This window comes from Somniosus microcephalus, chromosome 24 (assembly GCF_052327205.1).
Source record: "Somniosus microcephalus isolate GS21.2 chromosome 24, FLI_Smic_1.0, whole genome shotgun sequence".
In the NCBI taxonomy this organism is placed as follows: Eukaryota; Metazoa; Chordata; class Chondrichthyes; order Squaliformes; family Somniosidae; genus Somniosus; species Somniosus microcephalus.
In genome coordinates, this window is record NC_141010.1 from 7232632 (window position 1) to 7250831 (window position 18200).

General features: G+C 45.8%; 1 protein-coding gene across 1 annotated transcript in view; it reads left to right on the plus strand.

Moving 5' to 3' along the window:
- Positions 1–17333, plus strand: part of ube2z (ubiquitin-conjugating enzyme E2Z) — a 39248-nt gene extending 21915 nt beyond the window's left edge. Inside the window, exons 3-7 of the mRNA XM_085966174.1 lie at positions 297–484; positions 1137–1248; positions 3023–3135; positions 8140–8230; positions 9303–17333. Of these exons, the coding sequence (XP_085822300.1) occupies positions 297–484; positions 1137–1248; positions 3023–3135; positions 8140–8230; positions 9303–9473 (675 nt within the window). The 3' untranslated portion in view covers positions 9474–17333. The remainder of the gene's footprint in view (positions 1–296; positions 485–1136; positions 1249–3022; positions 3136–8139; positions 8231–9302) is intronic.
- The last annotated feature ends 867 nt before the right edge of the window (positions 17334–18200 follow it).

The following is an 18200-nucleotide window of genomic DNA, read 5'->3' on the forward strand; positions in this document are numbered from 1 at the left end:
TACATGAACATCGTATGAGGACAGGACAAGACGGTCCGCTACAATGCCCCCAACAAGCAACACAGCGGGAATCGAACCTGGATCCTTCCTGCTTTATCCTAGAATGCTCCTGTCAACTAGTTGCAAAGTGTGCCGGGAGGCTGAGGATTAAGGTTATGGAAATTAAAAATGCTCTCTATTGGTGCAATAAAGAAATATTTTGTTTGGGACTGTGTAATGGAGTGTAGCATTTTACAGGTAAATTTTTCTCTTGTCTGTTAATGCCCAGTAAAGTCTCCTGTCTTTTCTGCCTACAGATCCATGCACTAATTACGGGACCCTTCGACACACCTTACGAAGGAGGCTTTTTTCTTTTTCTCTTTCGCTGCCCTCCTGACTATCCCATCCACCCGCCAAGGGTCAAGCTCATGACAACTGGAAACAACATGGTGCGGTTTAACCCAAACTTCTACCGGAATGGCAAAGTGTGCCTCAGCATACTTGGGTACGCACAGATTAAATCACAGTTAAGAGGGGATAGTGCATTTAAAGTAACGGGTTGTGGATTAATTACAGGCGTGTGCACACTACTGGGCTCATTTGGGCTAAATCCATGCCCAAAAATCACCACTGCACCCCCACCAACCATCCCTTATTTTGTGTCATTAGGCAAGTAGCTTTTTCGACCTTTCTGAGAAATGTCGGGAGCCTGGGTCACAGATGAGGCGACCTTGCTGTTAAAGAAGCTGTACAATTTAACAAGCACAAGGCAACATTCGGAACTTCACATCAGAGGTGCAAAATTCTGTAACATTTTGTGCACTCTAATGTGTGAATGTGCAGTTACAGTTTGGTCCTTTTCAGGGACAGCACAGCGATGTCATGCCGTGTGTGTGTGTGAGAGATATACATACACACGTGGGAGATGAAGTCTAGGTTAAACCCGCCTGGAGCACCGTTTAAACCTGTGCTGGTGACCAATTTAAAGGGAATGTTTGGACACTGGTTCCACAGACTGCTTTAAGTATGCTGATTTTCTGCACATGAACAAGGGAATTGGAGTGAATACTCATATCATGCTGGGATGGTTTGGAGTCATCACTGGCCTTCTAAGAGATTTCTACTGTATTTTAAGGCAATGCTTTCTTTTTTTTAAGCACATGGACAGGGCCTGCGTGGAGCCCAGCCCAGAGCATCTCCTCTGTACTCATATCCATTCAGTCCCTTATGACCGAGAACCCATATCACAACGAGCCAGGTTTTGAACAGGTGAGCTAAAGTACATTTAATATTGGTAAAGTTTTGAGATCTACTTATACATTTGTAATTTTGATTTTAAAAATAAAAACTTGCTTTTAAGAGGAAGTTGGATAAGTACATGAGGGAGAAAGGAATAGAAGGGTGCGCTGATGTGGTTAGATGAAATAGAGTGGGAGGAGGCCCGTGTGGAGCATACACGCTGTCATAAAACAGTTGGGCCAAATGGCCTGTTTCTGTGCTGCATGTAATAACTAACGGGCTTGTGTCTTCAGAATTTCTTGGTGATCTCCAGAGAGCTGGGATGTGTGAAGGGAATGCAGTTATATGATTGACAAACTTGAGTTAAAAAATTTCTGTCAATGCAGCCTTTGTGCTAATCTGCGGTTTCGACAGATCCTGTGCTTCCCCTCGTGTCTGAGAGTCTATCCGGTGTGGTATTGAGCTGTCGCGGACAGGATGGTTCCTGGTTCCAATCCGCTCCTGTGCCGAGTTTGCTTATCTCGGCAGGGATGGTGGTCGAGGTGCTACAGTTGGCCTTGATGCCCTGTATTGGGAAAGGGAAATCATCTAGGGTTCCCGTTTCCAGTCACTGCACGGTGACCTCTGCTGGAAGCGCACTTGGGTTGAAGGCACAATCTTGTTCGGTGGCACCTCTTGTAGTTGAACAGCTGTCACCATCCGCCACCAAGGCTCACGCGTGAATAATAACCACTTGGATGAGGTACTCTGGGTGACTGCTACCCATGGGAACGAGCTCCAGCAATGGCTTAACGCCGTCGTGAGGGGGGCGGAAAGAAAAGATTCACTTTTATAATTGATGGGTTTAGTTTCACACGTGGAATTGACATGAGGTTTTCCTGCTGTTTCCTTAACAAGAACATTTTGCCAGTATTGGCATGTGGTATCCCACTCACCCGCCCAGTAACACATGCCTAACCCGTGACCTCTACTACCTAGAAGGACAGGGGCAGCAGGCGCATGGGAACACCACCACCTGCAAGTCACACACCATCCTGACTTGGAAATATATCGGCCGATCCTTCATCGTCGCTGGGTCAAAATCCTGGAACTCCCTCCCTAACAGCACTGTGGGAGCACTTTCACCACACGGACTGCAGCGGTTCAAGAAGGCGGCTCACCACCACCTTCTCAAGGGGCAACTAGGGATGGGCAATAAATGTTGGCCTTGCCAGTGACGCTCACACCCCAGGAACGAATAATTAAAAAAAACTCCTCCTTTTGGTCTATTTTTTGAACCGCCTACTTTGGCCCCCCCCGCTATCCGGGGGGGGGGGGGGGGCCAAAGTAGGTGGGGGGCGCGGTGGAATGTCAGCCAGGGATTGCAATCCTGAATGCTTTCCGGTGTCGCCCGCTTGAGTGAGTGTGCCACACCCGTGCGCGGACAGGATTGGACTCGGCTGCGGTGGCCCCCGTGGTTGAATAGTCTGCCAGCACGCACTGTCTGGAAGATTGGTCACAAGGCTGAGGTACAGAGAGGCCGCCATCAATGTTCCCTTTAAAAAAAAATGTGGGTGCCCCATTCAAAATACCGCGCATGTGCGGTTTTTCCTATTTAAATGCCGGTGAGCCGGCTGCGCGGGACCTGCAGCTTAAAGAGAACATTGGCTGCCATCCCTACTGAAATCCTACCCCTGGTGTCAGCACCTTAAGGTGCAGAGAAAATTGGACAGGGGAAATGTGCAGGGTTATAAATATTTTTAAATATGTGTGCGTTATCTGTAAAATTGCAACAAAAAAACTTTTACTTATTTACTCTTTTTAGGAGAGGCATCCCGGAGACAGTAAAAACTATAACGAATGCATACGGCATGAATCTATCAGAGTAGCCGTTTGTGACATGTTAGACGGCAAGTGTCCCTGTCCAGATGCACTAAGGTAAGTCGTATATCACACTAATAGGGGTATAATTAGTAACTTACCATCCACTGGAGTATTGGATCTAGCGGTGTCTTGCACAGAGGGTCCATTCAACTCGGTGTGAAATGGAAATGGTTTGATTTGATTAATGCTCAAAATTATGAGGGGTTTTGATACAGGGAGAAACTGTTTCCACTGGCAGAAGGGTCGGTAACCAGAGGACACCGATTTAAGACAATTGGCAAAAAGGGGCGGGGGGGGGGGGGGGGAGGAATGAGAATTTTTTTTACACAGCGAGCCGTTATGATCTGGAACGCGCTGCCTGAAAGGGCAGTGAAGCAGATTCACCAGAAACTTTCAAAAGGGAATTGGATAAATACTTGAACAGGAGAAATTTGCAGGGCTCTGGGGAAAGAGCAGGGGGAGTGGAACTAATTGGAGAGCTCTTTCGAAAAGCCAGCACAGAAATGATGGGCTGAATGGCCTCCTTCTGTGCTGTATGATTCTATGAATTCCAATGACTAGTTCACTATTTTAGTATATTGACACTTTCCCACTGAAACACTTCAGAATTCTCCATTATTTTCAAAAGGAATTGTTTTTGGATGCTTGTTTTGCAGGCAGAGGTGAAGGAGGTAGTCGAGAATAGCTAAACCCATCAGACACTTTTCCAGCTAAATGTGTACAGTTGGCTGCATTTAAACCAGATACAGGCAATGTCGCCTTTAAGCTGCACAGCGTTCCGGAGCTCCCGCGCAACCGACTCGCCGGCTTTTAAATGCAAATACCACGCAGGCGCGGCGTTTTGAATGCCCCAAAAAAAAGAGGCAGCATTTGATCCAGGTATAGTGGACAATCAGTAAATGTAGGCAAATCGTCAAAACCCAAAGCAATGCTTTAAATCTTTGATTTTTAATCAGCATTGCAGTTGCTTTTGGCAGACAAAAAGTGGAACAGCTTGTAAAGAAAGGAAGGACTTGCATTTATACAAGGCCCTGTCAATTCTGCGTAGTCAATTAATTACATTTGAAGTGCAATCACTGTTGTCATGTAGACAGACGTGGCAGCCAGTTTAACACACAGCAAGATCCCGCAAACAGCCATGAGTTAGTCGGTTTTGGTGGTGGTGGTTGTGGGAATTGATTTTTGGCCAGAACACTGGGGAGAACTTCTTGCTCTTATTTGAATAGTGCCATGCAATGTTCTCTCTAATTTTGTTTGTGGCTGCGCAGCCCCTTCGAGTGGCTGCGCGGCCCCTTCCAATGTTCGCGCACGTGTCGTTATTCCACTTGCAAAGCCGGCGAGCAGCCTGCGCGAGAGCTCCAGACAGCCATGCAGTTTAAAGGGAACATTGGTACCGTGGGATCTTTTGCATCCACCTGAACATATAAGCAGGGCTTTGGCTTGACGCCTCACCTGAAAGGTGACTCCTCCAACAGTGCAGCGCCCTCTCTCAACACTGTACTGGGCTGTCAGCTTAGATTTTGCACTCAAGTCTCGAGTGGGGCGCGAACCCACAACCTTCTGACTCAGAGATGAGACTGAGCATAGCTGACACTGATCAGAAAGCAGATTACTGTACCTAGCACAGGACTGAAACATAGAAGATAGGAGCAGGAGTAGGCCATTTGGCCCCTCGAGCCTGCTCCACCATTTAATGAGATCCTGGCTGATCATCCAAATTCAGTACCCTGTCCCTGCTTTCTCCCCATATCCCTTGATCCCTTTAGCCTTAAGAAATATATCTAACTCTTGAGTATATTTAATGAATTGGTCTCAACTGCCCTCTGTGGCAGAGAATTCCACAGGTTCACCACTCTCTGGGTGAAGAAATTCCTCCTTATCTCAGTCCTAAATGGCTTACCCCTTATCCTTAGACTGTGACCCCTGGCTCTGGACTCCCCCGCCATCAGGAACATCCTTCCTGCATCTAATCTGTCTAGTCCTGTTAGAATTTTATAAGTTTCAATGAGATCCCCTCTCATTCTTCTAAACTCCAGCGAATATAAGCCTAATCGACTCAATCTCTCCTCATACGTCATTCCTGCCATCCCAGGTATCAGTCTGGTTTCAGTATTTTACACCGCCACCTCATGCAGCCACCTCCTGCCTGTTCAAACACGTTGCGGAAGACCGCGCATGTCTAGTTCGTGCAGTAGTCAGCTGCACTCGCATTCATTCAGTACACGGCCGGGACTTGGAGCAGGTTTCAGCAGTGGGAGGCTCTATAATACATTTTAAAATCCTGCGCTAGGTGAAGGAAGCTTTAATCTCTGATTTTAAAAAGCATTGTGGAGCCTCATTGCCTGCTTTTTGCAACCCACTCCCGTACCCGAGCAGAGCGGCAATTACTGTAGCAGCTGTTATTGAGTTCAGCATGTGTTGCGCTCGCCAGCACAGGACTATCTGCTGGCGGCTCCTGGCTGCATTGGGAAGTGCTGCAGTATTTTTAAATCCTTGTACTAGGTGAGGAGAGCTTTAATCATCTTCGTCCTTCCACTTTCGGACCTCAGAGGGATATTGTAGACAGCTGGTTATAACAGACCAAACACCCAAGTGCAAATTTTGACTTTTATAAGCAGCTTATGCTGTTCAGCATTTAACACTGTATGGATGAAGCACAGCTCAGAGCCAGCTCGACCACCAGCTGAGCTGCAAAGTCCACATCCAGTCATCACTAAGACTACCTACTGTCAGCCGTGGCTCAGAGGGTAGCACTCTGGCCTCTGAGTCAGAAGGTCGTGGGTTCAAGTCCCCATTCCAGACACTTGAGCACAAAATCTAGGCTAACAGTGCAGAACTGAAGGAGTGCTGCACTGTTGGAGGTGCCGTCTTTCAGATGAGACGTTTATCTGAGGCCACGTCTGCCCTCTCAGGTGGACGTAAGATCCCATGGCACCTTTTGGAGAAGAGCAGGGGAGCTATCTCCAGTGTCCTGGGCCAATATTTATCCTCAATTAACATCACTAAAACAGATTATCTGGTCATTATTACATTGCTGTTTATGGGAGCTTGCTTTGTGGAAATTGTCTACCGCGTTTCCTACATTACAACAGTGACTACACTTCAAAAAGTACTTAATTGGCTGTAAAGCGCGTTGGGACGTCCTGAGGTCATGAAAGGCGCTGTAGAAATCCAAGCCATTCTTTCTTTCCACCTCCTGAAACATCATCCATCTCCATCCCAGCCTCACCCCACTACCAGCTAATCCCTCGTCCATACCTTTGTCACTTCCAGACTCCGCTTTCCCAACACCCTTTGATGTAAGAAAACTACTAGGCACTTGGTCCAAGTGTTAAACAAAGCTTTAATCAACTGCTTTACAACATGGAGGTCTAGTTGTGTCCTTCACTAGTTCCTGTTAAGAATGCCCTGCGCAAGCTGGGCCCGTGCCCGAGTATTTATACTCTCCCTGGACAGCGCAGGCCGCTCAGTTGATTCATGTCTCCCTTCTTGATGACCTCCAGTGCTGCACTCTATGTAAGCTCCCGACTCTTCCAAACCCTGCCACCCACATCCTATACTGCACAAAGTCCCACTTATCTATCTTGCCTCTCCTTGCTGACTTCCATTGGCTCTCCATTCCTCGGCACATCCATTTCAAAATCCTTGATCTCATTGGCAAGTCCCTCCACGGCCTTGCTCTTCCCTGCCAGCAACCTTTCCAGCTTTGCATCGCTGCTATAGCTCTCTGCTCTTCCAACTTTAATACTGCAAGTCCCCCTCCCAATCTACCATAGATAGCTCTATTCAGCCCCCCTCCCTCCATCTTGCTACATCCCTCCCCAACTTCAAAGGTCTTCTCAAAAGAATACCTCTTCAACAATGTCTTGGCCACCTCCATAATCCTCCCTCCTACTCAGGTCTGAAACCCAATTGTGTAGCATTTTGGTGGGTTTAAAAGCATTGTATGAATATAAGTAGATCTTTAGTTGTTTATCACCCAGTCATCTGCCAAATGAAGTCAAGCAAGCAAAGCTGCATTTTAGTGTTCAGCCATCATAGCTGCATCTGACATAATGGAGGGCACTCAGTGAGTAATGAAAATTGGTGGAGAATCCAGAGTCCATGGTCTCTAGGCTCACGTGCGGTACAACAACTCCCTTGACTTGGGAATGAAGTCAAACTTGCATTTCTATAGCGCCTTTTACACCCACTGGATGTCTCAAAGCGCTTTACAGCCAATTAAGTACTTTTGAAGTGTAGTCACTGCTGTAATGTAGGAAACACGGCAGCCAATTTGCTCACAGCAAGCTCCCACAAACAGCAATGTGATAATGACCAGATAATCTGTTTTTGTTATGTTGATTGAGGGATAAATATTGGCCAGGACACCGGGGAGAACTCCCCTGCTCTTCTTCGAAATAGTGCCGTGGAATATTTTATCTCAACCCGAGAGGGCAGACGGGGCCTCGGTTTAACATCTCATCCAATAGACGGCAACTCCAACAGTGCAGCACTCCCTCAGTACTGGGAGAGTCAGCCTAGATTTTGTGCTCTCGTCTCTGGAGTGGGGACTTGAACCCACAACCTTCTGACTCCGAGGCGAGAGTGCTGTCCACTGAGCCACGGCTGACACTAAATATAAAAAGCACACTGAATTGAATCTCTCTTGGGCTTTGAGGTTGAGTTATGCTGGGCAGGAGGAGGTTAGTGTTAGCAGGCTGTGCAAGGAAGAGATGACGCACCCAATCTTCTGCCTGATGACTGGATTAAGGATATTGCAGATTTCACTAATCCGTGGTTTTGCACAGAATGGGTTGAAACAGCTAGGATTCTGCCCTGTCTACTCAAAAGATTTGATACAAGATCATTAATCGATTATTGAACATTTCTGTTAATAGCTTTTTCACATGATCAGGTTTGCAATTTGGTTAAAAAAAAAATCTGTAAAGATACAACCAGTAAGATGCATTTTACTGCAGTAAATTAAGTTTTATTTCAAAATGGATACACCAGCCTGAAATATTTACGAGTTAAACTACTGAATGATAATTATTGTGATGTTTTCCGTTCACTCAGAAGTGTGATGGAGAAATCATTCATGGAGTTCTACGATTTCTATGAACTGTCTTGTAAGGACCGGCTTCATCTGCAGGGACAAACCATGCAGGTATCATCATTACCTCCTCCTCGCCACTTGCTGTCGCTTCTCACAAGTTGTCCCTCATCGGATGCGAGAGATTTGCCCCCAGCTCCTGACCACTGCTATCCTTGGCTAAATGATCACTGGCTTTTTAATTAGCTCCCTTTCCATGGGCGCTATTCCTCCTGCCCCTTTAAAACTAACATCATCAGTCCTTTTATAAAAAGCCAAACTTGGTAACCACCCATTCCTAATCCTTCCCCCCCCCCCCCCAATCTATGATTAATAGATGATGGGAGTGCTTACTTATAATTTACTCCTCAAAACAATAGAATTCACAGCATTATATGTTAGATGTTCTCAGATTTATTAAGCATACAAGAATAATTATTAATGACAATTAAACATGCACTTAATGGCCGCACTTACGACAACCTTCACACGTCCCAGTTCCGAACTCTGTGTACTTGGTTGGTCAGACCTTCGAATTCTGGAGTATCTGTTCCAACACCCACTTCTTTTGTACCTTTTTTCCTATCCCTTCTATGTGGCAAACCACACATTTCTGCATTACCTAATACAGTTAGCCTCTTCCCTTGACCCTTATCAACAACTTCAGTTTTAACAAGTTCTTTTTCCATCGGCAGGCACAACTCCCCTACTTTACGTTCTCTATCTTTTTCAGATATACTCAGCAAGTCGGGCAGCATCTCTCCACAAGCCTTGCCCTGGCCTCTCTCATTCCAGCCTTTTCTCTTTCTGTTTAGTTTCAGCAGTTCTGCAGTTTTTTGCTTTTAGCTCATATCGTTTCCCAGGTCCTGCTCAGCAACCACCCCGTCCTCTTTTCAAAGTCACATTCCCTCAAAACAGTCAAATCCTCATCTTCATTTACAAATCCCTTATGGCCCTACCTGCACTGATCTCCCTACCTCTCCAGTCTCATCCTGCCCCACGTCCCAGCTCGCTCGCACACACTGTTCTGCCCACTTCGACCTGTGTGTTCTTTAAAATGTTAACTGCAGTCTATAAGTGTGTGTGTGTGTAGTGATCATTTGGAACTTCACAGTAAAATACATGGGCACATTCTTCTTCCTCGCAGGATCCTTTCGGAGAGAGGCGAGGGCATTTTGATTACCAGACCTTACTGAATCGCCTGCAGGCCATAAGACAGCGATTGAAAAAGAAGAATGAGGAGGAAGCGATAGAGCCAGACTCTGACAGCAGCTCCTCAGGAACCGAGCAAGACAGTCAAGGCACCTCCCACCCCTAGAACACGAACACTGGGACAGGCCATGTCTGTGATGGTGAGGATCCGAGGGGAAGCTGGGCTCAAGCTCTGGCGTGCAGGAGCGAGACCTCTCACATGGTTTTGTACATAGACCAAAGATCTGGCATCTTTGTGGGCAGCCTGTTTTACTCAGATTTTTCTTTGTAATGGTAGAAAGGAGAGAGTGAATTGGCTTGGGTAAGAATCACTTGATTATTATTTTTTTTTTTAACATTTTAACTCTCCAATCCATACTCTTTTTTGCCGGGTGCCGCTCTCACTGTAAAGTGTTACTCTGTAATGCCCAGTTTACCCAACAAGGTTTAGCCTTGTGCCTCATCCATATCAGTATAGCCACCTGGAGGAGACAGTGTGGACGGTTAAGGGTTTTTTTTTTATGCTGAGGTACACGTGGGAACTTTCTCTGGTGTGATGAGAGCATCCAAGTATTTACGGGTTGAAGAGTTCCAGCCGTCTTGCAGCTGCACCATGTTAGAGGGGTAGCCCCTTGGCTGGTGTCGGTCAACTGTGTTTAAATGTTAACCTCAAAATCTACAGAATGAATTTACTCCATTTAAAGAAAACTTTCCTCGAGTGTGTTGTCAGATCTGTTGCAAATTAATACAGGTGTATCTGTTTAAAAGGCCCTTTGATCTTGCTAACACAGTCCAGCACTCTTTCATTAAATACACAGCAAGTGATGCAACTAAAAGAAAAACTGTTTACTAAAGGGCTGCTTTTTATAAGCGTCTGTATTAATGACATTTGATTGTAAAAGTTTAACTGTTCCTTTAGTGGACAATAGCTCCTCACTTTTAACTCACTTGGATAAAACCTGCATTCTTTGTGCTTCCCTCTTTTATGGAGGATTTCTATCAAACTCACCAAGCACACCCCTCACTGACCTATGGTATAGCTCGTGTTGTTTATTGTTCCCTCTCCTAGCAAAGTACTAACTTAAAAAAAAAAACAAGACTCGGTCTTATTCTAATGTGTTTTATCGGGCTTCCCAAAGATGCATTTTTTTTAAAGGGAGCTGTCTACTGTACTACATATCCGAGCACCCACTTGAGAGAGGCTTGCTCTGACCTTTCACTGCAGTTTGATAGCTTTGTTCCCGACTCTTCCACAAATAGAGATTGGCAAATGTAAATGTAAAAAGCTCGGTGAATTTATCGCAGTCGGAGTTCTAATCACGCGCGTTGTATAATATTGCTGATTAACTCAGTACCGGGTGGCTGCAAGTTATCTGGACGAGTAACTTGTTCTGGGATCTGTTACCCAAATTTAGTAAAAGGCTTGTTTGGGGAGTTGTGGCGTGGAGAATTGGATCCAACTAAGAGCAACTTAGGTTAACTGTTAGAAAATCCTGCTAAAAATATCCTATTGCCCAGCTGTCACCTAGTCTTGCATTGTGTGTTTATAGGACAGATGATCTTTCAGATCTCTCTCTGGATCAGATTTGGAGATGGTTTGTGGTCATATTGAATGCGTTTCTGGTGCAGCGATGCACTGTTCCAATTTTTTTTATATTAACTTAAAACCTGAAGTAAATATAAATCTTTTTTCACATAGTTTGGCCTACATACTTCACCAATGAGGTTCCCTCCCGCCCCCCTCCTTTCTGCTCCTCCCACATCAGAACAGGCGTGTTGCTGGGTTTGTTTCAAGAGTGTGAAAAGACCAGAGAGACGGGCCACTGACAGCAATGAAATAAATCCCCTCCCTCTTTTGGTGGTGATGTGAGTTCCTGTGTGTTCTCCCATAGTCTCCCTAAACCCTGCTCCCAGCTAATCAGTAGGAGAAATAGAAGCTACCTGGGACAGTGTGCCTGATGCCCCAGTGCTATAATGCCACACTTTATCACTCCCACGCCACAGCACCACTGCTGTATTCTACGGACATACGACCTTTAAAGAAAAGTTTTGATGCCAAGATTTTCCATATACAAAGTGTTGAGGCCCAGGGCACCTATGGGTGTCCAGCCTGACAGCAGTATAACAATTTCTGGGAGACGAGACCTTTCCCCCTCAAACACTCTCGCGGGGACTCGATGCATGAACTGCAGCAGTGAGGATGCAATGGTTTCCACTTTTAAAAAGGTCCGGAGTTTCAAAAGCTTGTCCACTGTGACGTCGCCGGAGGTGCAGGCGAGAGTGGCTCGCCCCATCACCTCGTATCCGCTGATCGGATTTACCGCGAGACAGGGGACAGGAAAATGTAACGGACCCAGCTCGTTGCTTCAGAGCCGCTAACGACCACCAACCACCCCCCACCTCGTGTTACTAGGCCTTCAGCCGAACTACACTGTACAGAGGCATCAGCTTATTTGAACTTCAGGAAAAGAGACGCTGACTTTGTTTTCTTTAGTCCTGAGATGTTCTGATTGAGCAGCTAGTAGCTCCCAACACTTGCATCTGATAATCTAATGCCCAATATTTTCAGTCAAGTAATCTAAAATAAATTTTGAAATGGTTCAGCCCAAGTCTTTGACTAAGGAGTAATAATAATGGCTTAAAACCTCCTGTTCTTTTGCGCTTTAAATAGCTATGACTCCTTATTCCCGTTCCGAGAACCTTCTAAATCATATTTTTGCCATCAACTAAAATAATCTTGCCCATTCTTACACGGGTTCGAGCGGTCGAATTGTTGGCAATCTCTAAATAATTTGCAGCTTTGCAGCACCACCTTCTATTAGTGGTTATTAACCCATTTATTGCCATGACCCCGTTGTTCACGCACAAGCCCTGTGAAAGCGGGAATGATTGTGCACTTTGATTTGTGCTGGTGAAAAGGTTCAAGTGTAAAGAGACAACCCTTGAAGCTTTCTTTACGTGTAAATAATCTAAACGTTTGGTTCACTTATCATGGACTGGGATATACATTTAGTGTCAATATTTCAGCATCATTAAATTTGGGGGCGGGGGGACAGCTGCAAAGCAACTTCAGGGCATGGTGGTGGGGGGGGTTATAATTTAGCGCTGGGAGTTTAGCTGCTGATTGTATATTGATATTATAAGCCATCTCTGCACAGCTTGTGATCACACTGCAAAAGTGACCATCGGACTTCTTAAAAATTAAATACATTACTGGGAAGAATTTGTGCTTGTGTTGCTGGGAGCTTATTGCAAAATTGCTGTTGCAAGTGTTTACAACTGGTAGTCATGCCACTGGTCGCACTCAGTGTGGCACAGTCCTGGGACAGTCCCTGACCAGTGCCGTTTGAGCTGGTCTTGGTGCTACAGTTGGTCTCCACACCCCTGTCTGGGAATGAGATACAACGTGCCAGGATTTCGACTCCCGCCGGAAAGTGTGAGCGTCATGTGAGGACAGATCGGGTCCAGCTACGGTGCCCCAGACAGATAAAATAGGAAGGCTTACAATAGGAGTAGCGAGTGGGCAAGGTACAAGAGGCAGACCGAGGGTGGAACCGCTCCCGGCGATATTTGAGGCCATACGGTTATGGTTAAAATTTACAATGACTCATTAGCTAGCCCCAAACTACCCAAATACAGGAAACTTTGTGATATCTGGCACTGACGGGACCGGCGTACTGCTGGACATACAAAGTTAATGTTGAAGCATATGGAGGTTTTCATCTCTGTACCTGACAACAAACACTGTTGCTTAGCAACAGCTTCTAAAGAGTCGGCTGCAGCTGCAAGCGTCTCTAGCTGAAGCTGTTGCTATAGCTGCAGACCTTGCAGTGCCTGGGGGAAAAAAAAGAACGAGGACTAAAAAAAACTTATAGAAAACGGCTCCTGATTTTTGCCGTTAGATCGAGTATTCTGGACATACAACCTCCGGATAAACCAAAGTTTCCTGTATTGGCTGGACTGCAAATCTCTACATGATGGTAGTGTGCCTAGTTCGAGTGAGTGACTCTGGAACTGTTTAGGAGTCTGTGGCTTGCGAATTGTCGTCTTTGATACTGATTGTGGGGCTGGGGATGTTGTGACTGATTTCAGCAGGAGATGAGTCAGACCTGTTGAATGTTGCTTCTTCAAGGAGCTATGGCTGGACTTGTTCTCCTAGCTTGTACGCTGCGGCAACTTTAGCCAATTAGCTAGCGATTAAATAAGGTAATTTTTCTTCCTTTTCCCCTTTTCTGTTTTTCTTTCCTCTTTCTCCTATTTCCCTCATTATGTACATAGCTGAAAAACTGCTCGGTAACCAAGATCATTTATACACGTGGATCTGTGCTTGTTCTCCATCAATTACCATATGGCATCAGAGTATCAGTTCAGACTTGTCCCTGGATTCCCAACCAGGATTACCATCTCAGGTGGCCCAAAAGATGCAGATAAAATTCCTATTTGTTCAGAACCGAGGACCACTCAGACATAATGAACGTGACATGAATCTTTTGCTGAAAGGTTACCCAGGAGGCAGTATTATACTAATCTGCAGCCCTTGACGGTCATCCTAGGCTGACCATGAGTATTTTCTCAATGATGAAAAATATGTTTACGTTCTACAACGTGCCACAGGCCCCCAGAGACCCGGAAACGTATAATGTGAGGATCTTCAGGCTGTGAAGGAATAGAATCCTGGTTTGTCTAAAGTTTGTGGCAGGAGACTTGAAGCTTGACATATAGAGACTTAACCACAATTTTTTTCTCTCTAAATGATGTCATCTCCATTTAACTTAAAACAGTTCAGTGAGCTCCCCCTGCCCAGTTCAGTTGGTAAATACCCCTGCCACTGGGGAACTTCACCATACAGACCAGAGGTGCTCCGGGTCCAATTCATGGTGCGTAGCAAGTTAGCTGCTCCCACCTAGTGCATCATTTGGGGTGCTACCGTTCACCTCAGCACCTATGGGCAAGGGAGGTGTGAGAAACGATCAGCCATTGTTTCTGTTCCTGATCGATGCCCAGAAGCCCCTGCTGGAAAGTGCACACTTGTGGAGGTTGGGTGAGGACTCGATCGGGTTCAGGTGTGACGCACTCCATGGTCGAGCAGCCTGAAATTTGCCCATTAAGAATGGCATCTTGGGCAAGGTACAAAGGGAGCCTCTGCTGCTCGGCAACCATACCCAGCAAGAGTTTGGCGCTTTCAGTAAAGGAGGGGGTAAAGTTGGAAGAGGGATTATTTTGTGGACATATGTCTGGTATAACATTTCTAAGGCCCCTAAAATTAAGCCACATCAGAGATTTTGATATTAAAAATCTTAATAGAACAACGACATCACTTTCTGGTTGAGATAGTTCTGATCCAAACGGTTGGTGTTCCCAGTCAGATTTCTCCATAATGCATTCCACCTCGTTTCCCAAGGGTTTGAGCTGGTGTCGGAACAATTTGGCAGCTTCATGTACGATTTGTGTTGGGTTGATGGCCGGGTTTCCTCTGTCCACTAATTTTGCAGCAAAATCGCAAGAGAATCAGGCGTGTGTGTATCTTATAATCTACGTTGTAATGTGCTGTCACGGCTCAGTTAAGCACATACCCACACTCAAAAACAAAAGTGAAGCATGGTCCAGTAAAGGAAGGCAGAGATGTGAACACCACTTTCAGTTCCTAGCCTAGTTTACACTGCACAGATATCCAAATCCTAACCTGCTACAAACGCAACGGAATCCCCTTTGCATTTAAACCTCATTTGCAATGGAAATGTTTCACTATCCCAAGAAAACTGGTTCATCGATCAGTGACTTCAATCCAGAACTGGTGCTGCATATTCCCCTGCCGTCGAGCAGGTTTGTCTTTCTGATCTGAAACTACCTATGTATTAAAACAAGTGTTCTCTCTCTTGAGACTCTGTCCTGTAGCTAAACTGGAACGAATGCTTTTAACAAATGTAATTTAATGTTTGGTCAGTTAATAGACTAACACAGTGTTTGATGACTCGTCCAATAGGGGGGTTCTGGTCATTTATGAGGATTATTGCATTGCTCTATATGGGTGAAAAGATGAAAGGTTGTCAATCTCCAATTTTCACTGAATTGTGATTAGTTTCACTAAGATGGGTGTTGCTGCATTCATTTCGAGCAGTAATTTGTCGAACTGGAATTGATTGTGCTGTAAATGGATCCCACTGTATTGAAGGGTGCAGCTCCGTGATTGCTAGCAAGTGGCAGCCAGGATACAGATCAGTTCTATTTGTAACCAAAAGACTTGTACAAATATTGTCTGCTACAGAAATGCAAGTTCTCCACAGGATAACCAACATTGCGTTAACGGGCTTAACTTTTAACAAATGACTGCCAATGGAATGCGAAGGATGGGTGGGGGTGGAAAATTCAATGCCAAAGCATTGGCCTATAAGGTATGTTCATCAAGATGATGTTGAACATACTGGTGGGGACCTAAGCAAGTAGCATCGTGCACCTCCCAGTAAACACTCAGCCTGTACTTCTTCAGTCCCCTTTGGTACTGCTTGTTCTGTTCAAATTGAGTCTTACACTTAATATAGTTACTGATGACAGAAAAGTTTGTTTCATTCTTGGTGGGAACTCTACGGGCCTCGCATAAACTGTGGCGCACAATTGGTTCTGATCCTGCACTTGGCAAGACCCCAAACAGCCACCGCCTGCGAGACCCCCTTGACGGGCACCAGGGGCAAGTTCCCAGGGCTGGAGATGGTGGGGTATGATCAGGGTTAAAGCAGCTTCTCAAGGAAGCACCACGTGCGCACACAGCTACGAGATATAGGTAACGTGAGAATTGTCTTGTTTAAAAGGGAGGCTCCTCTTTTAAAAGGCTTAGAAACCAGAGCTGCTCCACACAACCAGGGAGAACTCGGAGCTCATTCGCGTCAGATTGGCCAAGGGTTTGTCCCCTTTTCCCCCAGGAGCGTATCTGCTGCTTGCCATTGGTGTATTTTGATCCCCTCCCCCCCTTCTCTGCACCAATCAGATGTTATCTTTTTTGCTGTTGAACCCAGTTGCTGGGATTTTTTTTATTGTCCAACATCTGATCTACACTTGGATGGGTGAATGTGGGGCGATACTGGTCCGGCCAGAGCAGGACACTCTCTGATTCATCCCATGGCCTTAGTTGGCAATGCTGCAATTGGCCTCTGTACTCGGCCAGCCTTCCCATCCCCAGCCGCTATCTACTGGTATCTGCTTGTGTGTCAGGCTTGAAAATGCACTTTCCCCACCAGTGATATGCACCACTCTTGCCCAAACACCTGCTGACGGTCACTGCGTGAGCTCACGCAGTGAGCAATGGCCATTTGCAGGAGGTACTGGATGGGCCGCTGGTGGTGTCAGTGAGCTGCACCTCAGCAACACATCAGAAAGAAAATATCACTGAGCTAAGAACTTTGTGTGAAAGATCTCTGCACACAGCTCCTTTAGTAAATGATTACGCTAGTGCTTTGTACTTGGTTTCTCATGGTTCCTACACCTCACTGTCACGATGCCTTGTGAAACAAACCACCTGGGCCAGATGGACCTCTCTGGAGAATGTCTGAGTATTGAAAGTGCCAGACGTACTGTGGTGCTAGTTCTCGTCTCCCATCAGCTCCCCTCTCCTGAAGATAATTCACCAGCTTGTTGCGACACCCCCTGAAGTGGGTACCGGGTGTAATCTTCCTGTTGCATTGCTCACCATGGGTTATACGCTCTTGTGAACGAGATTTGTACTTTATTCAAGGTAACGGGAGGGAGGAGTAAAGCACCAGTGAATTGTTTGTGGCTATTCCCATTGTGAATGGACAATCCAGTAATGCTGGTTGGGCTGGGCTACGACGCTGACTTAACAGATGCAGGTGGTTAAAGACTGTCTAATCGTGGTTAACAACTAATATGCAAACTAGGAAAAAGCACTGATGTTTATATTGTTTCATATTGTATATAAGTGACAATTGAAATTTTTGGTGCAATAAACCTTCCTGATGGCAGAAAATTTACAAAATTGCTTGGTTCTCGTGCTTTGCTTCATTCTGTGTTTGTAGGACCACAGTGGGGTTGTTGTGGTTGAAAGTAACAAGCTTACAATCTCGCAGCACAGAAGGAGGCCATTCGGCCCACGTGTCTGTGCCGGCTCTTGGAAGGAGCCCTCCAATTAGACCCACTCTTTTCCCCCCCCCCCCCCTGCTCTTTCCTACATTAAAACAGTGACTATACTTCAAAAAGTATTTCATTGGCTGTAAAGCACTTTGGGATGTCCTGAAAGGTACCACATAAATGCAAGTTTTTATTTTCTTCCATAACCCTGCAAAATGTTTTTCTTAATTCCCTTTTGAAAGCTGCTATTGAACCTGTTTTCCGCCGCCCTTTCAGGCAGCGCATTCCAAATCACAACAACTCGCTGCGTAAATAAACTCCCCATCTCCCTGCCACCCCTCCGGTTCTTTTGCCAATGACCTTAAATCTGAATCCTCTCGATTATTGACCCTTCTACCAGAGGAAACAGTTTCTCCCTATCTACTCTCTTGAGATTTTTCCGCTCAGATTTCTCCTCCTTTGAATGCAGCTGATTTTTATTGGGGCACAGAGCAGATTCTGGCAGCTCTCTGTTACTGTTTGCAGATGGGGTTTTTTGAGGCTGGTTGGCAAGTGTCAGGCAGACTATTCAACTGTGAGAGGCCTGATCCTGTCCTCATTTGACACAGACATACAGATTCAGCAGTGGGCACAGGCTACTGCTCAGCAGAAGGAACCCTGGCTGATTTTAATTAACCCCCCACCAAAACCTGGCAAAGCCCAAAGCTCAGATAGGGAGGGACGAGACCATGGAGGGACTGGAACACAAGTATGAGAACTATAAAATTGAGGCTAG